The sequence below is a fragment of the Nicotiana sylvestris genome, chromosome 11 (genome assembly GCF_000393655.2).
Source record: "Nicotiana sylvestris chromosome 11, ASM39365v2, whole genome shotgun sequence".
In the NCBI taxonomy this organism is placed as follows: Eukaryota; Viridiplantae; Streptophyta; class Magnoliopsida; order Solanales; family Solanaceae; genus Nicotiana; species Nicotiana sylvestris.
Window position 1 is genome coordinate 19834727 of NC_091067.1, and position 26737 is coordinate 19861463.

The following is a 26737-nucleotide window of genomic DNA, read 5'->3' on the forward strand; positions in this document are numbered from 1 at the left end:
TAGTCCAGCCTGTTCAGGAAGAAAAGAATATTCAGTAGGAGACAGAGAAGTTGCTGAAGCAGTTGAAGAGCCGGTAGTGGAGATAGTAGCTGAGAAATAAAAGTCTAAAGTGATTGGGAAGAAAAGACCTCCTACATCATTTCCACAGAGGTTGGCCAAGCATCAAAAGGAGGAGCAGTACAAAAAGTTCTTTGAGATTCTCAAGCAAATTCAGGTAAATATTCCATTGAATTAAGCTTTAAAGGAGATGCCTGGATACACAAAAATGATGAAAGACTTGATGTCTCGGAAGTTTGACTTCCAAGACTTGGCCACGGTGACACTTACTCAGACTTGCAGTGCAGCGGAAACTAGACCTGTTGCTGAAAAGCTCTCTGATCCAGGGAGTTTTACTATTCCATGCACTATTGGAAACTTTGCTTTTGCGAAAGCACTCTGTGATTTAGGGGCCAACATTAATCTTATGCCCCTGGTTATTTACAAGAGGTTGGGCATTTGGAGAGCTAGACCCATCTCTATGTTGTTGCAGCTAGCTGACAGGACTATGAAGCGTCCATTTGGGATCCTTGATGATGTGCTTATTCAGGTGGGGAAATTCGTGTTCCCTGCAGATTTTGTGATCTTGGATTGCAAAGTGGATGAAGAAATTCCTATCATCTTAGGAAGACCATTCTTGGCCACAGGGAGAGATCTGATTGATTGTGAGACCGGGGAGCTTAAGATGAGGCTCAATGACGAAGAGATTATATTCAATGTGCAGAAATCTATGAGGCGACCAAATGAGTTGCCAATTGCTCCCTTATTGATGCCATGGATGTAATCGTACAATCTGATGATGAAGTGTTGACGGTTGAGGATCCCCTCGCTGCATGTCTGACGAATTTGGAGGAAGTGAATGGTGGGGACTTGGCGGAATGGGTGTTGGCATTGGAAGGTTGAGGGGCCTGGGAAAGAAATCTAGAGTTTGAGCCCCTACACTTAGAAAAGAGAGAGACTCCTCCAGCTAAGCCATCCATTGAAGAAACACCGAAGCTGGAACTAAAGCCATTGCCAGCCCACCTCAGGTATGAATTTCTGGGACCTGACTCCACTCTACCTGTTATCATCTCATCTGGTTTGTTAGATGTGCAGGTACAACAGCTTCTACAGGTATTGAAGGAGTGCAAAACTGCCATTGGATGGACCATGGCAGACATCAAGGGGATCAACCCCGCTTACTGCATGCATAAAATTCTACTGGAAGAGGGGCACAAACCTTCCAGGGAATATCAGAGGAGGCTAAACCCAAATATGAAGGAAGTGGTGAAGAAGGAGGTGATAAAGTGGTTAGATGCAGGAATTATTTTCCCAATCTCTAACAGCAACTAGGTTAGCCCAGTTCAATGTGTGCCTAAGAAGGGTGGCATGGCGGTTGTGAAGAATGACAATAATAAACTAATCTCAACGATAACCGTCACCGGCTGGAGAATATGCATGGATTATCGAAAGTTGAATCTAGCCACCCGGAAAAACCACTTCCCACTTCCCTTCATTGATCAAATGCTGGATAGATTGGCAGGGAGGTCACACTTCTGCTTTCTGGATGGGTACTCGGGGTACAATCAGATTTTCATTGCACCTGAGGACCGAGAGAAGACCTCCTTCACATGCCCTTATGGCATTTATGCCTTCAGGAGGATGCCCTTTGGCCTATGCAATGCACCCGCCACATTCCAACGGTGCATAATGGCCATATTCACTAACATGGTTGAGGATATAATGGAGGTGTTCATGGATGACTTCTCAGTGGTGGGGAATTCATTTGATGAGTGCCTAGTGAATCTGACGCGTGTGCTGAAACGGTGCATCGAGACTAATCTGGTGCTGAACTGGGAGAAGTGTCATTTCATGGTACAAGAAGGCATAGTCTTGGGGCACCGAGTGTCAAGCAAGGGAATAGAGGTAGATCGAGCAAAGGTTGATGTAATAGCAAAGCTGCCTCCACCAACCTCGGTCAAAGCAATCAGAAGTTTTCTTGTACATGCCGGTTTCTACCGGCGGTTCATAAAAGACTTCTCCAAAATCGCCAACCCTCTCTGTAAGTTATTAGAGAAAGATCACTTGTTTGTATTTTCTGATGATTGCAGGGTAGCTTTTGAGGAGGTGAAGTAGAAGCTAGTCACAACACCCATCATTGTTGCCCCCAACTGGGAGCAACCATTCGAATTAATGTGTGACGCTAGTGACTATGCAGTGGGGGCAGTGCTGGGCCAGCGAAAGGACAAATTGATGCACCAATCTACTATGCTAGTAGAACGCTGAGTGGAGCCCAGTTGAACTATACGGTGACTGAAAAGGAGATGCTAGTTGTGGTGTTCGCATTCGACAAGTTCCGGTCCTATCTGATATGATCAAAGGTAATTGTATATACTGACCATGCTGCTCTCAGGTACTTAATAGAAAAGAAAGACTCTAAGCCACGCCTGTTCGTTGGGTGTTGCTGCTGTAAGAGTTCGATCTTGAAATACGTGACCGCAAGGGCACTAAGAATCAAGTCGTTGATCACCTATCACGACTTGAGGGAGCTGAAAACGCAATTGAAGTTGAGGAAATTCTGGAAACTTTTCCAGACGAGCAGCTGCTCGCCACCACTCATCAGGAAGCGCCATGGTATGCGGACTTTGCCAATTACCTGGCCAGTGGTATAGTTCCTCACGACCTTTCATCGGTCCAGAGGAAACGATTCTTTTGTGAAAGCCGCTCGTACTATTGGGATGAGCCCTATCTCTTTAGAATATGCCTGGATAACATGATCTGGAGATGCGTCTCCGAGATGGAACAACCTTCTATTTTGTAGGCTTGTTATGCATCGGCTTATGGTGGACACTTTGGAGGGATCAGGACAACAACAAAGGTGCTAGAGGCCGGATTTTTCTGGCCGACTGTGTGTAAAGAAGCTCACTCATGGGTGAAGGGTTGTAATGAATCTCAATGCACCGGGAACATTTTCCGGCACCACGAGATGCCCATGAACCCAATTCAGGAGGTTGAAGTGTTCGATGTCTGGGGGATTGACTTCATGGGTCCCTTCGTCAGCTCCTATGGCAATAAGTACATTCTTGTTGCTGTAGAATATGTGTCCAAGTGGGTGGAAGCTGCAGCGTTGCCCACCAATGATGCAAAAGTGGTGGTGGGTTTTTTAAAGAAAAACATATTCACCCGCTTTAGGACACCACGTGCAATTATCAGCGACGGAGGCACTCACTTCTGCAATAGGGCCTTTGAAAAGTTGTTGGCTAAGTACGATGTGCACCACAAGGTGGCTAATCCTTACCACCCATAGACCAGTAGACAGGTTGAGGTATCCAACAGGAAAATCAAGAGTGTGTTAACAAAAACTGTGAACGCCACAAGAACTGATTGGTCGAGGAAGCTAGATGATGCACTCTGAGCTTACAGAACAACTTTTAAGACACCAATTGGTATGTTACCATACAAGTTGGTGTTTGGGAAGGCCTGTAACCTGCCTGTCGAACTTGAGCATAAAGCGTGGTGGGCACTGAAACAACTAAACTTAAACATGGAAGATGCGGGCCCATCAAGAGTCACAGAATTGCATGAGCTCGAGGAGTTCATGTATCTTGCTTTTGAGAGCACAAGGTTGTATAAAGAGAGAATGAAGAGGCTACATGATCAGAACATTGTGGAGCGAAATTTTAAACCGGGGGACATGGTATTGCTATACAACTCAAGATTGAGGTTGTTCCGGGTAAGCTGAAATCACGATGGTCTAGACCGTTTCGAGTAGTTGAAGTTTTTCCGTCAGGAGCGATTGAAATGGCCGCTGAGAATGACTCTTGTACATTTAGAGTCAATGGTCAGCGATTGAAGTTGTATGTGGGCATGAGCGAGCCTAAGGAAGGGTCTGAACTGCATTTGAATGAACCACAGAGGTCGAGCGAGCCTTAATTGCGCTCATATGGGTCGTGCCGCGACGTTAAATTAGGCGCTGCATGGGAGGCAACCCATGAAATTGTTGTAAGTGTAATTTCTTTTATATAAAAAAAACGTCGGAATCTGCATGATGCCCAGACCGCGATTGCACCGCGACCGCGGTCAAACCGCGGTAACCCAACCCCTCGCGGTTCCACCGCGAACGCGGTCAAACCGTTGTCCCGACCCCTCTCTGAATCTGGTCTACCGCGATCCTACCGCGACCGCGGCAGAACTGCGACAGACCCCAGACGGGCCCAGGTATGTTTTTATTTTTTATTTTTTTGTTTCGATTTTTCCGCCCTCTTTTCCCAAAATACCCCCCACCTACCCATTAAGCCACCCCATCAGATTCCCAAACCCCCCAAAACGCCCCAAACTCTTTCTCTCTCTATTCCTCTTCTCCTCTCCACAAAATCCCTCTCTCACCCACCCAAAAACTCCATTCTCATCCTCCCCTACTTTCCACCTTCACCACCCACTTTCCCTCATCCAAGCAAGTAAGTTTCTCTTTCTCTCTCTCTATTTCATCCTCTAACTTAGTGTAATTTAGCATAATTTCTTTTAAGTTTAACCCTAGGTAGGCTTAGTGTAATTTTTGTAAATTTTTGCTTTCTTTCATGATTTTCATTGTTGTATGGTAATGTTGTGAACTTGGTTGGTGCTAAGGTGCTTGGGCCTTCATGGTGTTTCAATTTTAGGGTGTGTTTTGATATTTTGGAGGCCTAAAAATCTTTTTGGGGTGTAGTTGTTGTTTGACACCATTTTGGCCGAAAATTTGGAGTTGTTGTGATATTGTGGGGCGGGTTATACCCACTCCTAATTGTGGGGTGTTGTACTTTGTGACTGAAGATATTGTTATTGTTTGAAAATATGTGAAGAAGTAAGTGTGGGGTGGTGTAGGCCGAATGTTGTAGTTCTGTTGTGAGGCCCTTGTGGAGGTTGTGACCTTCACCACCCTGCTAGTGGGGCTACTTTGCAAAGCAAAACACAATGGGGGTATTGTTTTGGTGCCATCGGGTGGCGAAGTCTGAGTAACCATCCGATTGGCACTAGTTAGGATGAATTTGATGGTTTTTCTGAACTCTCTGCAGGTACTATGGCTCCCAAGAGGCAAAGGAGAAGAGTTGGCACATCTCAACAGCTGACATATGATGAGTCCAGGTTTTGATCGGAACGAGCGGAGGATGATTTTAATGCCAAGGTTGGAAAGAACTTCATTCAGGAGATTCAAATTGACAGGGAAGCCCTCCGCGTGGACAGGAGGAAATGTATGAAGAAATTCGGAGGAGGGGCATGGAATTCCTCTTTGATGAGCCTGTCCCGGTGAACCAGATGATTGTTAGGGATTTCCATGCGAACTGCCCTTCAAACTCAAGTAGAGATGTGATTGTGCGGGGTACAATAGTCCCAGCCCACATTCCATATATTCGCCAGACGTTACAGCTGCCTGAGTTCACAGGCGACATTGACTATTACCACGACAGACCAGATGTCACATGGGAAGTTATGACTGATGTCATTTGTGCTGGGGGGCGACCAACTTGGATCAAAGACCACATCACCCTGAACTCCAACTCCTTCACGCACTTGGCTAAGTGTTGGTTGACGGTCATCTGCAGTAGGTTCATGCCTTCCAGCAATACCACTGATGTGAACTTCAACAGAGCCTTATTGACATGGTGCTTCATCACGAAGAAGGATTTTGATGTCGCACAGGTAATTGGCGATGAACTGGTTCTGCGGGGACCGCTGTTGTCAAAGGGGTTTTACTTCCCTTCCTTGGTGACTTTACTGTGCTTGCGGAGGAATGTCCCCACTAGTCCTGCCGATGGAACAGTGGCACCTGAAGCACCATTCCGTGCTTCACGCATCAGAGTGGGCAGGGGTACACGACCAACAATTGAGATAGATGATGAGGATGATGACCCGATTCCTCTTGCACCGTCCAGAAGATCTACTGACAGTGCCGGACCCTCTCGGCACCCCCATACTGGGGCAGGCTTCACCAGATCTTAGTGTACCCGGCCTATGCTGTGTTCCATGGAGGAAGAGGTCGCGGATCTCCGCACCTTAGTGGATGGCCTACACACGCGGATAGATGCCATGTCTCAGAGGCAGGCCCGATCTGAGAACAAGTTCAAGGCCTGGTTCCGTGCGTTGGGGAGAGCTTGCCATGTGGACCCCAGTACCGTCTCCGACTCTGATTGAGTCTCAGGGAAGTCTTCTTACCCTTCTGCTCTTTACTTTACTGATATGACATGGGGACATGCCATGATTTTAAGTGTGGGTAGGAGACTTACTCTGCTTATTTGTTGTACTGTATATAGATATTGTGACTGTTGTAGCATGTAATTGTTGTTGTTGTATATAACTGATGGTAGGTATATTAGGAGTACCTGAATTGGCCCAACGACAGATACTTGTCGACGGGTCTCTTGAGGGTCCAAGTCGGATATATAAAAAAAAACTTATAAAACAAAAACAAGGTAGAGGACTCTTCCTGAGGACGGACCACTTGGACAGTACTCTTGAGGGAAGTAGTCCATGTAGATTTTTTTATTTTATTCATTTTTTTCCGTTTTAGGTAGTGTAGTAAGTCCCCCTTGGTTTTTCTTTTGACAACGGTTCTTTTTCAAGGGTTTTTCTTGAACCGGGTTAGGTATATTTTCCTTTTGCCGTTGTAGTAGGACTAAGATGGGTAAAGGCTAGAATGCTACCCTTGATGTACACGCCTGCAAACAACTAAAATGAACTTGAAAGTGTGACGTCTAGGCTCAGTTGTAGACTTGTAAATCTATGCCTTAATTTTGCATATCTTGCCTTGCTTGAACGCTCGTAGGAGTGTGTTGATAAACTGATTCAGAACGAGTTACATGCTGAGTGTGTGTGAGATTTTACTTGCATTTTGTGCTTGCATGCGATACCTAGAACTTGCCCTGTGTGTTTGCAAAGCGAAATAGAAGCTGTTTGGTTTTAGAGATTATTGAGGCATTTCTTTGTGTAAGCCTATATATATAATTGTAAATCCACCTGTCTATATTGCCATAGTCAACCCCTTTGAGCCTGAAGCCTGTTCTTTGATAACCCTATAATGACCTATATCCTTGTGTTTGAATAGCTGATTGTTTGAACCTATACCTCCTAGAAGCACTTGAATCACTAAAGAACACACAAAAGACAAAGTGTGGGGTGGTAGGGAGTTAGCGAAAAAGGGAAATCAGGAATGAATCATTTGAATGGTGCACTGGCATTATAAAAGAAAAAAATGAAAGAGAGAGAAAAAAAATGAGACAAAGAAAACAAAACAAAATAAAAAAAAAGAGAAAAAGAAGCCAGTTGCACCTAAAGGAAAGTAGGGGTCACCTGTGAAACAAAAATTGTGGAGGAATGATTAGGTTGAGCAGGGAAATTGAGATAAAAGGAAGTGTGTATTAAAAGTGCTTAGGGAGGTTAGTCACTACATCCAAATGTATCCTACTCGTCCCTTAGCCTACATTACAACCAAATAAAGACCTCTTGATCTTTGACTAAAACAACTCGATTAGTAGAGTACTACACTAGGGGCAAGCTTATGGTGTGTCTGTATGGCATGTGAATGTTCTTTGCTGAGAGTGAGTGAATTCGTTCTATCTTTGGTTCCTTTTTGCTTGAACTTTAAGTTTGTGGAACCTCTCTCAGACTTTTGATGTGAGGGCATGTGACTCAGGAAGGAAAAGTAAGTCTTCACCTCTGTTAGAGTAAATAGAGTGAGCATGAGTGTGTCATGGCAGTAGAGTCTGCATCTAGGGTATGACTGTCGCATTTCTTAGGTTGTTTCGTCAAAATGGCGGGTGTGACATAATTTGGGGTAATGCATCAAACGGTTAGGCCCAGAAGTGTGGTTTAGCTTGCTCGAGGACGAGCAAAGGTTTAAGTGTGGGGTGTTGATAATAGGTAAATTTAACTATATTCAGGCCCTAAATAATCACCTTCTTGTATAGTTTTGGTAATAAAAGTGATAACAAAATGCTCTTATGAGTGCTTTTCATGATTTGCAGGTTATATATGACTAGGGAAGGCTCGGGAGTACTTTTGGAGTCAAAATGAAGAAAAAGAGGCCAACCGTGAAAAGTCCTAAGTGAACCACGCCAAAAACAAGCTGAAGAATCAGAAGAACTGTTCTGTCGCGGTTCCACCGCGACCGCGGCAGAACCGCGGTGAGATGCTGTCGTGAACAAGATGAGTATCAGAGGGGCTGTTTTGCCGCGGTTCTACCGCGACCGCGGCAGAACCACGGTAGGCGTAGGAAACTTCAGGGACTAAAGTGTAAAACACGGGATTTTTAGCCCAAAACCCTATTTTAAACATTAGACTTCGCCCAAAGGAGGCATGTATTCAGTTTTTAGAGTTCTTTGAAGGAAAAACAATTGTGAGAGAATACCCAAACCATATTTCTTCTTTTCCTTTGATTTTTATTAGTAGTTTATGATAAATATTAATTTAGTTTGTTTACCCATAGCCATGAGTAGCTAAATTCCTTGTCTAAGGTTTTGATGGAACCTATTGGGGGATGAACTTCTTGTTTATGTGAATACAAATTGCTAGTTTCAATCTTTATTTATTCAACTATGTTCTTGTTGTAGTTAATTGACAGGATCCTCAATTAGCTGTGCCTATTTAGTATGCATAACTCGGAAGAGAGTGCATATTTAGGTTATTGTTGAATAACACCACTCCTAAAGTATAAGAGGAATCTATAACTGCGGTTTTAAAGGCGGGATTAGGGATAACGAAGCCTTGGGTGCAATCTTAAGTGGACTGTATTAATTAAAGCTAGCTAGTGTATCTCGGGAGAGTGCAATAGTATATTACTGTGATTGCTCGGGAGAGAGTTACGGTAAAACGAGCGTTCATGATTGATAGAGGTGTGTTGGTAAATTTGTATGAAGCATAAACAGAAGGGATTCCATCAATAGGGGAAATCATTACCTTAGCTTTCTCTCATCATTGTTTACAACCTTAGTTATTTAGTTTAAAACTTATTATTTAACTGCAATCTTATTTCATAAAGAAACCTCCAACTGTGATTTGAAAGTCTTGGGAAGCTGGTTCTGAAGAGTTTAGTGGATCTAAAGATAGTGGTTGATAGATTAACTCTCTGTGGATTCGACCCTGGGCGTAATACTCGGGTTATATTTGCAACGTCCGCAGAGTCCTTTCTAGAGGACATGGTTGGGCGTGACCAGTTCTCAAGGTGATAATTTTGGTGATAGTTCACAATTAAATGAGCTTCAAGTTTATTTGTTGCAGGGACTTAAATCAGAGAATCCCGACGGCTCATTCGATGTTCTGGAATGGTGGAAGGACAAACAAAAACACTATCCGATTCTTTCAAGGATGGCTCGAGATATTTTAATTGTTCAAGTTTCAACAGTGACATCAGAGAGCGCATTCAGTCAAGCGAGACTTCAAGTCGATGATCATAGAGCGTCTATGAGGGAGAGCTTGGAAAAATCAGTACTCTTTAGAGATTGGATCCATTCGGAAAGAAGAAATTTTGGACTTGCAGAATCACAAAAGGATATAGATGAAGCTTATGAAGAATTGCTTGCGGATCTTGCGCAGGATGCTGCTTATGAACAGGCTTCTTTTCCACCACCACCAACATAAATTCCTCCGGACCTTGAAGGATTTATGAGATATGTTAGAGATAATACATAGACTTACATGTAACTTGTATTTTAGTACCTTGTTGTGCTCATTCCATTGGGGGGAGGAAGACTAATAAAGATAAAGATATTGTCATTCTTTGTTAATGTCGTAATAATAAAATATATAAGACATTCCATTGCATATTACTTTGCAATTTATTTTGTGTTTAAATTTGATATAGTATATATATTATATCACTAATACATATAAACTATATATATATTATATAAGGCATAAATAATAATATATACACATAATATACCTTTATATATAAATAATATACATACTATATATACTACATATATTTATATAGCTATATATAAGCAATTTATATTAGTATATACATATATAGTTTACAAGAAAGTGTCTTAGATAAAAATAATTAAAAAAAATAGCCCAGAACGAAACAAGCCCGTTAGACCTGTTTAGGCCCGCGAGCCCGACCCATTTAGTCCGGGACCATGTGGACTTAGGACCGCCGTGGGCCGGTTCCACCCATTGAAACCGTGAAGACCGGGACCGTTTGGCTCGGAACTGCCAAGCCCGGTCCGTCTAAAGCCCGGGACCGTTTGGACCGGGCCCGGACCAGAATACAACCTTAGTTGTAAAACGCCGACTGAGCTTTAGTTTCTCTATTCATGTTAATATATGTGTTATTTGATTTGTGTTATGACTTTTTGGGGTTAAATCGCTATAGGTCTACAGGTGTTCGGCTAATTTTCTTCAGCTTTATTTGTCTTGGGTAACTCCTTTGGTTTCCTTATGAAAAATATTTCTTTTTGTTCACGTAACTTCTTTGTTGATTTCTACCAATATATAGTAATTTTCAAAAGGCTACTTCTAATCCGATGTACAAGCAAAAGAATAATCGATGCTAAGCCCGATTTATATGTTTTAATATACTCACGGTGGACTATGAAGTAATGCCTGAAATGGGAACTATTTGATCTTTGTTGGATTATAGGTCATGGGTCGCTCCATGTGGGCTGACCCGACCTGGTTAGGAGAGATAAGGGAGATAGATTAAAGGAAAGTTACCACTAGAGCACAAACACCCACTAAACTGAACGTGCAAAAGTGGGTTATCTTCCTAAAACCGCTATTACTCTCCCTATTTATCTGAAGGAGATAATACAGAATAAAAGACCGTAAGTTTTTTCTCAAACTCAAGAATTTTCTCTCGCTCTCTTCTTCTCCCAACGAAGAACACACACAAGTAAGGGCATCTACTTGGTGGAAATCTAACTTTGTTTCCTAGTGATTCAAAGTTCGATTTGGGGCAATTGTTTCGGTGGTGAGTTCAACAATTCTTCCGCTGCGTTGACAGGTACACTAATGTTGTTCTCGCCCCACGATTATTAATCTAACAATGGTATCAGAGCCAGCGTTGTTTCTTGTTTCTTTAAACATGGTATAATAGAAAACTTTGTTGAAAAAATTTGGTTCAGACGTCTTTAGCCGAAAACGTAGGGTTTTCTATCCATAATCAGAAAACAAAATAAAGGCGTAAAAGATGCAATTTTTTTCATCGGTTCAGCGAGTATTATTAGAAGATAAAATTTTTATTGCACTATAAAATAGTAATGAAAGACATGCTTAGTAATTACTAATTTTTGCATTTGTTATATAACCATAACTGCAACTTTTGAAGCCTTTGATTCTTTCCTGGGTGATTGATTTTAGTGTTTCCAAATAGTCGATCTGCATTCGTAGTCAAGCAAGTTGATATGAATGTTAAGAACTTTGATTTAAGTTGTGATGTATCTAAACACTTTGCATTTCGATATGTTTGGTCCGTGATGACAGCTTGACTTGCGTTGTGGAGCTAAGTGGGACTTTTCTGATTTTGAATTAGTCATGTGAAAATTTGTGTTTGAAACCAGAAAAGTGATTTTTATCTACTTAATATAGTAAAATTAGTTTAGCCCTTATCCCTTATATTGAAATACTTCTACGAGTTATTGTGACAACATTGAGTGAATGTAGCCATTCTAAGTGTTTCCTTGGTCCTATTTCAGACATGACTGAATAGGGACAAGCTCGACTTGCTCCAAGTAGGAGTGGTGTTCAAAATCGAGAAAGAAGACAACGTAGAAGAATACGCCGCCGTATGACATATTCCCGAGGACGTGAATTCATAAGAAATGATGTTTCCAGGGCGATGCAAAATGTGCTAAGGGATGCAAGGGCTATATGAAGGGAAAGGGAAAAGAAATTTAGAGAGCTTAGGGCTTACTAACTGAACATATTGGAAATTATCAGTTTACACGAGATGCACTAATTGATGCTATTGACGAAATTGAACTATCTGATTGGGAAGCCTTAGCAATTTTAGTAGATTCACTTGGAGAACCTTTAGGTAGTATTTTAACTGAAGTTTATCACAAGGTTTGGCCAAGTGAACCTTTTTGGGTTTATGTTCTTTAATTTGAAGTTGAGTGGGAGAATCGTCTCTAGAACTACTTGTAATTTGTTTAATTAGTACAACTTTGTTATTTGTTTGCAAGATTACATGCCATTTAATATGTGGCAATTAAAACAAGTATGACATGATATTGACAATCTTGACAAGATACACACTATGAGAAATAATTTTATAAAATATTAGTTGAACATTTAGTTGTAGATGATGAATGGAAACGTAGTAACCTTTCGATTCTATACTAAGTGTAAAATTAATATTTTATTTAATTGATTTGCCTAAGTATGTATATCACATGCGAGAATGATGAGTAATAAATACACTTGCATTATTATTTCATTTAACAGACTATGGCATCAAAAACTATCATTGCTGACTTAAACAAGGGTGACAAATTGAACGGTGAAAATTATGATATTTGGAGTCGTAAGATGCGGTATGTGCTGGAATAGCAAGATGCCCTTGAAGCCATTAACCATGTCATGGTTTGCCCAGAGGAGGGTAACACTGCCCAACACAGGAGGGATCCGGAAACTTACAATGTTTGGAAAAAGAAAGATTCCACTGCACGTGGAATTATTGTAAGTTCAGTTGCTGATGATCTCATCCACGAATGTGAGCAATATCCTACTGCTCAAGCCATGTGGGCACATTTAAGGGAGGCATATGGGGGTACGACTGTGACTCGCCTTCGACAGCTGACAATCAAGTTTGACACGTACAAAAAGCGTCATGATCACGGTGTCAAGCAACATCTAAGGGTGATGTCAAATATAATTGCTCAACTCAAAAGTGATGGCCATGTTCTCTCTGATGAGCAGCAGGTTCATGCAGTGATTCGGTCTCTTCCCAATAATTGGGAATATTTGAAGGTTAACTTGACCCACAATGATAGCGTCAAAACTTTTGCTGATGTTGCCCGTCATGTGGAGCTTGAAGACGAGCGGCTTAGTGCTGCTAAAGCTGTACCTAATGCCTTTGTGGCAGAATCAAGTGGTACAAATAGATCAAGCTTTAAGCGCAAGAGAAACTGGAAAAATAACGGAAAGGGTAAGGAGACCAGAGAAGGACCCTCCAAGAAAAGAAACAAGCCAAATTTCAAGAAAGGAAAAAGGTTTTTCAGGAAGAAAGACAAGAGCAAGATAAAATGTTACAATTGCCAAGTTCCAGGGCATTTTGCTCGTGAGTGCATTGAGCCGAAAAAGGTAGCATTTCAAAACGCATCTCTTAGTGCTATATATGTTTTTAGAACTGTTTTACTAACTGAATCTTATCCTGTGTGGATTGTAGACTCAGGGGCCACCGACCATGTGAGTCGCGATAGAGAAGCATTAATAGAGTTTCGTCGAGTTCCGCCTGGATCAAAGCATGTATATGTGGGAAATAATGCAAAACTTGCAGTCAAAGGGATAGGCACTTGCAGAATGAACATGTGTGGTGGCCGATCTTTGATGTTGCATGATGTCCTATATGTTCCAAAGATTCGACAAAACTTAGTATCTGTGTCTGTTCTTCTAGATTTAGATTTCAGTTTGAACTTTAGTCGCAGTGGTCTTAGAATTACTCAAGACAATATTTTTTATGGTTTTGGACATCGTTATGATGGTTTTATTGTGTTAGATTGTAATCCTTCTACGTATAACTATTATGTTGACCGTTGTGTTATGACATGTTATTCTAGTAACAATGATGTTGATATTATTACATGACATGCAAGATTGGGTCACATAGGGCAGGATCGAATGAGTAGATTGGCTAAGGAAGGACATCTAGGTCCTTTCTCTAAAATTGAAATGCCAACTTGTGGAAAGATTACACGTAAACCATTTGGAAAGGCTAAGAGAGCCGATTTTACATTGCAATTAATTCATTCTGATATCTGTGGTACAATGAATGTGAGGGCTAGGTCTGGTGCTTTATATTTTATTACATTCATTGATGATTTCACACGCTTTGGTTATGTCTATCTGATCTCTCATAAATCGGAAGCACTTGAATGCTTTAAGAAATATATGAATGAAATTGAGAATCAATTAGACAAAAAGATTAAGACCTTAAGAACCGATAGAGGGCATGATATCTTTCAAAAGAATTTGAAGGATTGTGCAATGAAAAGGGAATCACCAGATAGTTAACTATTCCATACACACCTAAACAAAATGGTGTAGCAGAAAAGAGGAATAAAACACTACTGGACATGATAAGGTCCATGATGGCGCAGGCAAATTTACCTATCTCTCTTTGGGGAGATGCGTTATTGACTGCAACTTATATATTGAACAAAGTGCCTTCTAAATCAGCTTCTACCACTCCTTATGGGCTATGGACCGGCCATAAACCAAAATTAAAGGATTTACGACCTTGGGGTTGTGCTGCATATGTAAAAGATTCTTTTAGCAAGTTTGGTAAATTAGGTCCAAAAGGCAAGAAATGTATCTTTATAAGATATTCAGAACACTCCAAAGGGTATGTGTTCATTGGTGAATTAGAGGATGGGAGTGTTACTAAGATTGAATCGCGAGATGTCACATTTTTGAAAAATAATTTTCCAAAGAAGGGCGAGGTAAAGAATGGAGAGCCTCTTTATGAAATATTGAACTCAGATAGCCAGGAAGTGTCTTCTGACACAGTTGATAATCAAATTGATCAAGATCTTATTCTTGATCCGAGTGGGAATGTGAACTCTCAATCCCAAAATCTTTCTAACGAACCTGAATTTCAACTACGAAAGAGTGCCAGGAAAAATATACCCAAACGTACTTATGAAATTGAAGATTATATTTTTTTGGTATCTCCCACAGAAATGGATGAGCCAAAGTCTGTGACTGAGGCTTTATCAAGCCCTGGAAAAGATGAGTGTATGAAAGCAATGAAAGAAGAATTAGAGTCCATAAAAACCAACAAAGTCTGGGATCTAGTCAATATTCCGCCTGGGCGTAGAGCCATTGGGAACAAATGGGTTCTCAAAGTTAAACACAAAGTGATGGGTCAATAGAAAGATACAAGGCACGATTGGTGGCAAAAGGCTTTACTCAAGAAGCTGGAATAGAATATGAGGAAACATTTTCACTAGTTGTGAAGTTTACCTCAATTTGCTTACTTTTGGCTATTGTTGCACGTTTGGATTTGGAATTACATCAAATGGACGTGAAAATAGCTTTTCTCAATGGATAACTAAACAAAGAAATCTACATGGAACAACCTGTAGGCTTCATCGTTAAAGGCCAAGAAAAGAAGGCCTGTAAATTGAAAAGATCTATTTATGGCCTGAAGCAATCTTCAAGGCAATGGTATTTGAGATTTCACAAGGAGGTGATCTCACATGATTTCACCATGATCGATGAAGGCCATTGCATTTATGTAAAGAAGTCCAATGGAATGTTTGTAATTCTTTCTCTTTATGTAGACGATATTTTATTGGCCGAAAATAATTTGGAGTATTTGAAAACTGTCAAGTCATGGCTTTTAAAGTCATTTGACATGAAAGATATGGGCGAGGTAGACTATATCTTTGGAGTTAAGAACCAAAGAGACTGTTCCAAAAAGTTATTGAGTCTATCTCAAGAAACTTATATAAGGAAAATCTTGGAGCGTTTTCGCATGAATAGTTGCAAATCCATGGATACTCCTATAGCAAGAGGTGAAACTTTAAGCCTTGAAATGTGTCTTAAGACTGAAAATGAAAAGGAAGACATGTCTCAAGTTCCATATTCAAGTGTTGTCGGGAGCTTGATGTACGCTATGATGTGTACTCGCCCAGACATTTGTTATGTTGTAGGTCTGGTTAGCAGGTATCAATCCAATCCTGGAAGAGATCATTGGAAAGCTGTGAAGAGAATTTTTAGATACCTAAAAGGAACTGCAAATTATTCACTATGTTATAGTGGAAATGATTTATACTTGAGAGGATATACAGATACTGATTGGGCTGGTGATTGGAATGATAGAAAATCAACATTCGGTTATGCCTTCTTACTTAATAGTGGTGCTATATCATGGAAAAGTAAAAAACAAACCTGTACAGTCCTTTCAACAATGGAAGCTGAGTTCGTAGCTTATGCGTCTACAGTACAAGAAGCTATTTGGTTGAAGAGATTCTTTGAACATTTGGATATTGCAAAGAACTATCAGGGTGTCATGACTCTATATTGTGATAGTCAAGCGGCTATTGCATATACAAAAGATCCAAAGTATCACAGCAAGACCAAACATATTGACATCAAGTATAACTTTGTAAGAGACATGGTAGCAAGTGGAGAGATAAATTTATAGTACATTCCTACGCGAAGCATGATAGCTGATCCTTTTGCAAAGGCGATATCTAGAGACCTGTTTGAGAAACATGTTATGGCTCTAGGTTTGCGAAGGATATGAATATATTTATGTATTGTAAAACGACTTAAGTATTATAATACACTCATCAATATTTGACTCTTGAATTTGTGCTTATATCTCGTATGCATGTGATGAATATTTTGTTAATAAAGTGTGTCGAACAAGTCGCGAGATTGGCTCTCTCACACGAGCAATCGCCTCTTACGTTAAGAATCGTGAAGAGATGAGACCTTATAAAACCTTGGATAATGTGGGGTTATATTTACTTGTAAAGGTTATTCTTGATAGCTTACGAATTTTACAATTCGATTATGACTTATTTTGTAAGCCAGATGGAAGTTTCTCTAAGATGAGGGTTTGAGGATTATTAAAGTGAGAAACTCAGGTTAGACATTTGGAGGTGTCTAGACCAAATTCTGTACGGTGTTGGATGATTAAAATAATAAGACACACGCGCCAATATAGGGTGAGAACACTGTGACATGTGTTTCATACCACGTGTGCTATCGACCATGGGATAATGAAAGAATGAATCTCTGCTTCTTCATTGTGTGAGATCCCAAAGAAGCTACATTAACTTTTATTGGAATACCCTTTGACCTTTTACTGTTTCTTGAAGTGTCAATCAGTGTTGCTACTTTAGCATGTTACTAATAGCCATGAGTGATTCATCAGTGCAGTGCATGTCTAGGAAAGCAGTTGATTTGGAATGGAAAGATTCGAGTAGAAAGGGAAGACGACTAAAATATTAGTAATTTAACTTGTATTCATAGGTCGACCATTACACTTACCATGAGGGTATTAGGTGTAATTGTGGATACAATGTTATATGAGAACTCGAGTTTGCCTCTTTTGAGGATGAGGGATCGAATAAGTAGCTACTGCAATAGAGAATGATGTCGGGGGTATTGCGAGTAATAATATCCTCATGTTAGTAGTGAATCCTTTCCATATGTGATTGGATTTCTTTATAGAGCTTTAGTACAACCTTTAATTGGTTTTGGAATTTTAAAGCTCTTTGTGCTCGCAGGTCGCATCAACTATTTGCTAGTATAAAAAGTGTGTTAAAGACATCGGTCTAGCCCACTATGAGCGAAGTGGGAGATGTTGGATTATGGGTCATGGGTCGCTTCATGTGGACTGACCCGACCCGGTTAGGAGAGATAAGGGAAAGAGGTTAAAGGGAAGTTACCACTAAAGCACAAACACCCACTAAACTGAACGTGCAAAAGTGGGTTATCTTCCTAAAACCGCTATTACTCTCCCTATTTACCTGAATGAGATAATACAAAACAAAAGAGCGTAAGTTTTTTCTCAAACTCAAGAATTTTCTCTCACTCTCTTCTTCTCCCAACGAAGAACACACACAAGTAAGAGCATCTAATTGGTGGAAGACTAACTTTGTTTCCTAGTGATTCAAAGTTCAATTTGGGGCAATTGTTTCGGTGATGAGTTCAACAATTCTTCTGCTACGTTGACAGGTACGCTAATGTTGTTCTCGCCCCACGATTGTTAATCTAACAATCTTCAAAAGGTGCAATATTTTCTGTTTCGACAATTCTGATGTACTTTTGAGAGTGTATTCAATTAGCATATGCTTGTTGTTCTTTGCCCTGCAATGTAATAGTAGATATTGTGGGTTTTTTTGGAGAATATGGTATTAAAAATAGAACGTATAGGTGTGCAAATAAAATCTACCAATTCATTAACTTTGCTGCATGCGGGTACAAAGTGTCCATAAAGATCGAGGAATTGAGCCTTAGTTGTTAGTCGGACCTCTGCATATCATATACTTGTTAATGAATAAATCTAAACATAAATCTACATGTGTGATAAAAAGTAACTTGGGAATACCTTGTTTAAAGTTAGAAACAACTATTCGTTTTGCAAGCAGCTATTCGTTTTGCAACAACAACAACAACAACAACAGGATATCTATGTAGTTGATGCAGTGAGTTCCATCGTTGTCAGCTAATTCTCCTCATATAGTAAACAGAAAAGATTTTTTCCTATGATATTAAGGATGCAGTGTTAAATACATATTTTGTTGTTAGGGGTAGTTAAAGTGTATATTACTTACTTGTCGTCTATGAGAATAACTTCTGAAATCATTTCATGATACCGCAATTTGCCACAACTGCCACCAAGTCTGCTTTAGAAAAGTATGCAGGTATAAAAGTTGAATGCAACTATTTAAATTTGATAATGAAGAAGCGTAGTTTCTTTACGATAAAAATGAAGTAGTATAAAGTGGTGTTTGTTTACCGAATTCATCTCCTGGAATCTGTTTCTCGATATCGGCAAAGCACACTATGTTTAATTTCGTAGGCAACGATAACATTGATTCTTCTTCACTGTTCTCTATAACTTCTTCGACAATACTGAAGGTATCGACGACCCATTCGAATCTGTGCATGAGTATTGCAAAATGTGACGGTTCCCTAACTTTAGCTGTTGAGCTGAGGTATGTGTGGAAATATTTGAATATGTTGTCATAATGTGGGACTTCAGGACCATATGTTATGATGCAGAGATTTGGTCTTCCTGCAATTTGTTAATATCTAACATGGAGAACGTCTTTACAGATATGGTAGAAGCTTATTACTATGTAGTTGAGATGTTTGTGAACTTACATTTTCGTCGTGGACGATGGTTGTTTGAAAGTGCACCCGGTGATCTCTGCTAATTTTGGGTCGGATTTTGTCAACAACTTGTATTTTACAAGTGCAATCTCTAGTAAATGGCGTTATTTCATGGATGGTATATCGCTGCTCCATTTTTTGAGTATCTTACAACCTGTTAGGAATGAAATTATAGGACAAAGTAATTGAGCGTGAGGAATTATATAAAGAAAAAGATTGAATATTAGACATAACGATGGGGATAATTAAACTTAGCTTTAAGAACATTAAAAAGTATATGAATGGAGTACCTTGGTTTTGGGGTTAAAACTTACAGTGTAGCTGAAAAGTGAAACACAGTGAAGGAAGAATGAAAGCAGAAGATTATTTAGAGAGCCCAAGTTTGCCTGTGACTGTTAAGAAAATTATGCCATGTTGTGCACAAGTGTCAACAAAATTTACAGGTGTTGGTCTTAAATTGCAGGTGTAAGCTAAGATTTATCTTCAAATGACTTGCGTGTCACCGTAGTTAGTGCATTAAGAAATTATTGTCAGCAATTAAATCATCTGATAGTGGCATTACATCATATTTAATTCTCCAATATATAAAGTGCCTAAGGAACATGTTTTGCTGATAGGAGTTTGGCGTCATACCACTTAAACTTTTATATTTTGTCCTTGGTTTTCAGTATTATAACGTTTGTTGCCATCAAATAATTTTATAGATGAAGGGAACTTCATAGGCATTTTCAAAGCCCACCCACGTATGCATAGTCCATCATTTGTTATTACTATGACAGGGACACATGTGACTAAATGAAACAGCGGACCCATTTGTTTAGGTGTGTTCACGAGATATTATATTTTATTACTAACATTGTACGCCCCTTTCATCTTTATCTTTGTGGATCTCCGGGGGCAAAGTCACCTTCTGTTAGGGGTTGAAATATTACAAAAATTACACTATATTTATAAGTAAAATATTAAATTTTAGATGTAACATAATATTACACTGTAATTTGGGAATAACTAACAAAAAATTTGTTGTACTTACCCACTTTACCTGTGAAAGGAAAATTGAGGGAAGACAACGCACAACAAAAGGGTAAAACAATATCTAAAGTGGCAACATCACGGGTCAACGTTGAAATTACAGGGGAACACCTTTCAACAGAAGATTCATATTTGAGGAGATTAACAAATTAGTACCATTAAAACTACGGCACTAAGTTTTCAACATTTTATTAAACATGAAAGAAGCAGCAGTGGAGAAACACACCAGTAAATAACTGCTTGAAGATGAAAACCCAGTAAAGCGAGAGAAAGCAGAGATCGTCGAGAGGTGGCCAAAGAGATTCAGAACTTTCATATAGTGTTCTACAATAACACTCAGTTAAGTTAGGCAGATTGAAAAAATAGGAGTCCACGCGTTGGCCAGCAGCAGAAAGAGTCAGCGATAAGGTTGAGTTGGGAGTTATTGAAATTACATAAATGCCCACAGACAAATTAGAAAATGCAAGGAAACACACGTTGACGGAAAGGTGCCTGTGTTCCCCTTCTAAGAAGTAGGAATTCATGCAATGTATCAAAAGCCATACAATCGAATAGTTGAGTTAAACAGCAGGGGGGGTAAGGGTGGGTAACGGTAAGAACTAACAAAATGATCTGCCGCCAAAGAAATAACAAAACTTTTAACTACTGTTGCCTCATTGAAAAAAAAATACGTTTCCCCGGTAAAATGCCTAGTTAGAGTAATGATGAAGCCTAACTAGGACCTCCCCCTCCCCCTCGACCTCCCCCTCCCCAACCCCCCGACCCCTACCCGAAAAAGGATGAAGAATATTTTTCACTCCTAAAATGTTCAGAAATCTATAACTAGAATGCCTACTATTGTAAAATACAACTACTTTTGGAACAAAATTCCAAACCATATCACCAAAGAATTTTAGTCCAGCGACGCCCCTTATCTCCATATCAACCAATGGTGCTTGGATTATCTTTAAACTTGCTAACTCTGGATCTTTAGTGATCATATCAAGAGCACGCATCTGATCCTGTAACGTATAGAACAACTGAGACATCAGCAAAACTATGCAAGAGAAGATCAGGGAAATTAGAGATTCATAGTATAATGCAGTTTCTAATTCAAGCTAAAAGTTTCAAGTTCTTGAATTTGCACTTATAAGATTATAATATAGATGTAAAGGATTAGATTGGTTTGTGTTGACATCTTGTCATGATATAAACCCCTTATATGACAGATAAATTTGGGCCATTTGTTAAATGACTGAAATTTGCATCAGGAAAGGTACCATAAGACAGAATAACTTCCCGTGAGAGAGAGAAAATACCCAGAAATCCTAGTAATTTTTCTCTTCTAATCTTCTCGTTTTACACTCTCTATGTAACAGCATACAACATCAGCCTAATCTAAATCAACATTCATATTACTTGGATTCAAGTTAAAGAATAAATGCCACTTCCTTTATCAACGCCAAGCACATTTTCATTTGTGAATCTCCAATCTGGCATCCTATTTCTGTTATAACATATAGTAGCTCTCAGTGCCCCGTAATGAAATCAAAGCATGCTTGATTTATGATGTATTGGTTTGGTCATGAGTAACTTTTCTCCTGCAAAGTTTGTTAAAAGTTGCAGATGTAGAAATTAAAGGATAATGTGACACATGGAAAAAACTTGGCGGAACCCACCATACGACAAGTTATGAAACAGTTAGCATTTCCATAAAGCTGAAGACAACAGAACCAATGTGTTTCCCCTAAAACCTCATTGAAGAGGACATCTGGGAACAATGAAACATACACATGGTGGAAGTGTACATTCAGGATTTCCATGCCTTCTTCCCTAACTTCTCCGAAAAGGGTATCTACAGGGTCTTTTTAAAAAGAATTACATCTTGTTTGCTCAATAACTGAGATATATCAATGGTTTGACACAGAAACGATTCAAAAGAAATTTATTCCCTATTAGAAATTCGGACACCTAGCTCAACTTCCTTTAGTACGTACGTCCAGGTGATGCAAAAAAGATATGCAAGGGAATCTCCTGCAAATCCTGTGCACAGGGTATTCTTTTATGTAACTTAGGTTAATACTTCACAAAAGAAAAATCTCGGTTAGCAGTATAATTGTGAAGGATTTAACTTAAAAAAGAGAAATCATTTGGATCAGAATCAACCATTCACTAATTGGAGATATGGGATGAATCAGAATATTTTTCGCTAGAACCTTTCTTCTCATCACGCAGAACTTGCAATCTGATGTAGACGGAGGTAGGACTTGGTTGACAATAAGTCTTCTTACTGGGACAGTTTCCTTCTTCAAGGATGCACAGAGCCGTGAAGACCCATTTGCTGCCATAACCTGTACAGAATGTTTTTTTTCCCACAAAGAGGTCACTCAACAATTTTTCAAAAAGAAGTTGCAAGCACAGGCAAAGAATAGCTTGTCCTACATGATAGATGTTTGGGTCAATTCATATTGATCAGTTTCCCATAAGTACACATAGAGCGGTAGAGGTACTACAGGCAAATGTGTTTAACTGAGCAAGGAAATCCTGATAATAATACTTGAGAAGCAAATATAATAGAAATGACACTGGCCTCCAAGACAATAAAAAAATAAGCATAAACGATACCACAGGGCAGCATACTTGCTTATCTAGTGCTCCAAGTATTATGAAAAGCCCTAAAAAGAAGGTGAGCAGCACAGAAAGATAATTATGCAGCAATTAGCTGCACTCATCTTATCTAAGATAGACCCCAACGAAAGTTGTACAATCTTATCTTCCCACCACGTGATATAGAAGGATTAAGATGAATGCACAAAGAGCTGGGGGATGCTATTTATGATTGGACGCTAAAGTTAGAGAACTCATTTGTTGCAAACTTATGCTGCCTAGCTCTTTTTTTTTTGATTTGCACCGGGTGTCCGAGTCTCTTCGAGCCCCGACTATTCCCGGGGGTGCACAGGCCCTCGGCAAGGAGTTTCCCGCAAGTGCACCACCACGGTTAATTCAGGTTTTACCCAGTCCGATGGCCCTCAGAAATTGTTTGCACCCAGTGGGTTATGCTGCCTAGCTCTTAATAAGTTAAAATAAGAAGACAAGGAATTTGGCGCATTACGGTGGGGATTGTCACAATGATAAACTCTGTAGTTGCTGAATCACGGAAAAGAACTCGAACTTTTGCCATCCTCTCCCTTAATTGCTCAAGCTTGTCACTCTGCAGTGAAAAGAAATGATGCTCAATGCAAAGTAATTAGCACAGCAGGAAAGCTAGTATTGCAACTTTAATGCTTACAGCAGCATTTTCTTGTGGCTCCGCCTTGTTTAACATGGATTTTAAAGCTGAAGTTGCTGATGCTATTTTCTTTTAAGCTGTGACACACGAAATAGTACTTATAATGCTGAAGTGCCCAAAAGTAATACTCTGCTTGACAAACTCGAAATGAAAGGACTGTCACAAAGTTTCACATTTATACATGCTAAAACCACTGGAATAAGTTATGGCTCAGAGGAGAAGAAAGACGTATCGGCTTGAGGGTTCTCATTCTTAAACATGGAAACAATTTTTGATGGAAGAAATAACCTATAATGTCCTAGTAGCATAACAGTATTTGCCTTCATCATCTTGCCTATTGATGCATCCAAGAAGTCTGGAAGTGATAGTAGTCCAAGTGTGTGCCCCTGCAGTATCAACATGTAAATGCAAACTTTAAGCCCAGAGAACAAATTTTACAATTAAGCCAATTTCTTTCAACTCACCATTGGGGCTGTGTCAAAAACTATGCGAGAAAAGCTACTATAGTCTTTTGAATCAAGAAACTGCATGACCTGCAGAACCATCCTATGGTCAAAGAGACTGGAATAAGACAACAATAAGACAGTTGTTTATGTGGAGTATTAATACTAAAAACAGCATCAAACAATCACTATACATGCCTTGGAAATTGCAATAGCCTCATCTAGACCAGGTGGAGGAGTGTCCAACAGCTCTCCAAGTTTTAGTTCTCCCAACTATCACAAGTTAATAAGAGCAGAGTCAGATACCACAAGGAATCTTGCGAACATCGTACTTTGCCGATTGCCAAAATCAATTTTTATTTAACAGTTGCTCTTTCAACTGCTGCAATAGAGAAATAAACTTGAACCTGACCTTAACATGTAATGTCGAGTTTAGAGGCTTTACCAATTGAAACAACAACAAGAGACATGGTGAATTGCTTAAAGAACTATGATTAAATCAGACACAGCTAAATTGGTAGTTGTGTAATACTCCCTCAGTTCCCTTGTACTTGTCCAGTATCAGTATACTATAAATAGATTTTCCCTTTTACTTGTCCACCTTAGCAAATCGAGAATTAATTATATTTTTCCAATTTTACCCTAATCAGTATGTAACTATTTCCCAAATTAATTGGAGTAGCAGTAGTCAAATTTAGATTTCCATAATACCATTAATAAGGATAATTTAGTAAAATAAACACCTAACTAATGCTTTCTTAAGGGGAGTGCAAAATGCAAACTGGACAAGTAAAGGGAACAGAGGGAGTAGGAAACGAGGAGAAAGCGAGAAACCAAGACTAGGCACGCACAGTTAAAACCAAATGAAATGAGAGGGATTTATTTGGAAAAGAAAAAAAATGAAATATTTTGCTTGTGCTGTCACCTGCTCAGCAAGCATTCCGAGACCCATGCTGTCCATAAAATCTTTGACACCTCTGCCACCTTGTAGTTCGCTTGTAGCACGGAGCTCTTCCCTTGTTTTCTCAGGGTTTATCTATTTGAACAATAGTTTACTATATGATATATTTGTCTTAAACAAGTGGATACTTGCTCTAAGTACCAGTATCACAATCATAAGAAAGAGATATACCTCTAGTGCATATAATGGAGAATCCACTCCTTGAACCGGAACAAGTGCCCCTCCAGTCAAATCCTACAGAAAACACAAAATAATAAATACATTAACTTTTACCCTCTTTTGGAACAATTTTAGAAGAGAAGTACATAGCAGTTACCTGATCAAACGAATCACTCAAAGAGTGGGCAGGGTCAGTTGAAACAACAAGAGTCGGGTGACCATGATTTGCAAATTTTACTGCCAGAGAAGCAGCACAGCTAGTCTTCCCAACCCCTCCTTTCCCGCCTAACATGAAATACTTCCGCTGTGTCCACCGAACCATCTCATTGAAGCCAACAAAAGCTTCAGTGGGAGTTGTAACCGATCTTACTACAAAGATAAGAGGAACTTAAAACAATCACAAAGTTGTTCTTTATAAAACATCTTAAACATTATTCTGTGTAATGTCAAGAAAACGTGAACTCATGCTCTTTTTTTAAGGATTCAAGTTGGCATTTACTGTTTACTGTTATATGCAAAAGTAGCTGTGCGGATTCTTGTTTCACACATATTTGTCTTAAGTCTTAACAATCAATAGCTACACTAGATATAGTATAACTTGTCGTTAGAACTCGGGTGGAGTCGACAGAATGCATAGAGAAGATACAAACAAACTAAAAAAGCAGGGTTTTTAATGTTGAATTGGCTTTAAAGATGGGGTTCCACAAATCTTCCACTGTTGGTCTCACACAAATACCTAAGTAGAATCAGGACTACTGGCTTCTCTTTTGAGAAATAATTGACAAAGTTGAATCACTCCTTGGCATTTGCATTTTTCAAGTCTGAATTCATTGTGGGAAAAAAGGTCTTTTTATGTAACATGGAACACTAATGGTTGCATTAAGGTAGGTTTTCTACATCATACCCTTTGGGGTGCGGCCCTTTTCCGGACCTTGTGTGAATGTATGATGCTTTGTGCATCAGGATGCCCTTCTGTTTTATGGAACGCTACTTACATTTTTTTGGCACACACTAGAACAACAAACAACAACTACTACTCCTTAGTCCCAAATAAGTTGGGGTCGGCTGTATGAATTCTCATTGACCAATTTACACCATTTAAATTCATCTCATGCCTATATTATGCAAAATATAAATAAAAACTATTAGAAGATCGTATATTTTATAAATGGATAAATCTATGAAAAGCTAAACCACTCCGAGAAAGCATAGGACATACAGTAAAAGTGCAAACGTCTAAAACATATTCTCAACTAATATGTATCTCCTATATAGATCAACAGAGGCATAACAAGGGATTACCCGTGTGACATAACAGCCTAAAACAAATGCATATTTACCTAAAATACCCGAGTCCTAAAGCAATTAGTAATAAAGTTCAACTGCATACCTTAATATTCCAACACTCATATGCAGATATAAGAAGCATTGATAAATAGAAGCAACACATGTTTGATCAAATTACCCAATGAAAAAAAATTAAAAGGCATTAAAAATATCAACTTTATAATGGAGGGTTACCTTGATATGGGGATGTGAAAGGTTTTGAGTTGAAACTTGTTGAAAAAGAACTCTAGCTTCTTTTACTGTACTTCATTAAAGAAAAATATAAATTGGTTTTTGTAGTTTGATGATGAAAAAAAGAATTCATGGCCATGGCTATACGGCTATACCGATTCTGTTTCAGGTTAAAGCTTATTTTGCAGCAACCTAAGGAAGAAAGAGTGTGATGGTGGAACAAAATTTGTTTTGTGGTGTTTTGGAGACTTTGAAAAGAAGATAGGGTCAAAATTATAATTTTTTGCTTTT

General features: G+C 39.3%; 2 protein-coding genes and 1 long non-coding RNA gene across 6 annotated transcripts; 1 reads left to right on the forward strand and 2 right to left on the reverse strand.

Moving 5' to 3' along the window:
* Positions 1-247: 247 nt before the first annotated feature.
* LOC138880785 (uncharacterized) lies at positions 248-820 on the forward strand. The gene has a single exon (XM_070160960.1). It carries the CDS (start codon positions 248-250, stop codon positions 818-820), a length of 573 nt encoding a protein of 190 aa, XP_070017061.1.
* A 16871-nt stretch (positions 821-17691) lies between these two features.
* LOC138882298 (uncharacterized) lies at positions 17692-20453 on the reverse strand. 4 transcript variants are annotated; one of them, XR_011403802.1, is made up of 5 exons: positions 20324-20453; positions 18689-19219; positions 18278-18572; positions 18122-18201; positions 17692-18036 (listed from the first exon to the last, which is right to left on the reverse strand). It is a non-coding gene; the product is annotated as an uncharacterized lncRNA (long non-coding RNA). The 4 variants fall into 4 exon arrangements; XR_011403801.1 differs by lacking the exon at positions 20324-20453 and having other exon boundaries at positions 18689-18967; positions 19057-19990; XR_011403800.1 differs by lacking the exon at positions 20324-20453 and having other exon boundaries at positions 18278-18432; positions 18504-18572; positions 18689-19990.
* Positions 20454-20550: 97 nt separating this feature from the next.
* LOC104244674 (ATPase GET3B-like) lies at positions 20551-26507 on the reverse strand. Its single transcript, XM_070160961.1, has 12 exons — positions 26450-26507; positions 25086-25293; positions 24941-25003; positions 24734-24844; positions 24007-24081; positions 23830-23898; positions 23677-23751; positions 23366-23434; positions 23189-23287; positions 22293-22427; positions 20853-21098; positions 20551-20709 (listed from the first exon to the last, which is right to left on the reverse strand). The coding sequence occupies exons 2-12, from the start codon at positions 25248-25250 to the stop codon at positions 20551-20553; spliced, it is 1266 nt and encodes a 421-aa protein (XP_070017062.1). The 5' UTR covers positions 25251-25293; positions 26450-26507.
* Positions 26508-26737: the final 230 nt, after the last annotated feature.

Excerpts from the sequence above, each read along its gene's own strand:
- LOC138880785 (XM_070160960.1), top strand. The coding sequence starts at position 248 with ATGCCTGGATACACAAAAATGATGAAAGACTTGATGTCTCGGAAGTTT.
- LOC104244674 (XM_070160961.1), bottom strand. The coding sequence starts at position 25,250 with ATGGTTCGGTGGACACAGCGGAAGTATTTCATGTTAGGCGGGAAAGGA. Across the intron at positions 23,899-24,006 it reads AGGCTATTGCAATTTCCAAG|GTCATGCAGTTTCTTGATTC; the intron begins GCATGTATAGTG and ends ATGGTTCTGCAG. Across the intron at positions 20,710-20,852 it reads TTTCGGGTAGGGGTCGGGGG|ATCATTTTGTTAGTTCTTAC; the intron begins GTTGGGGAGGGG and ends CTTTGGCGGCAG.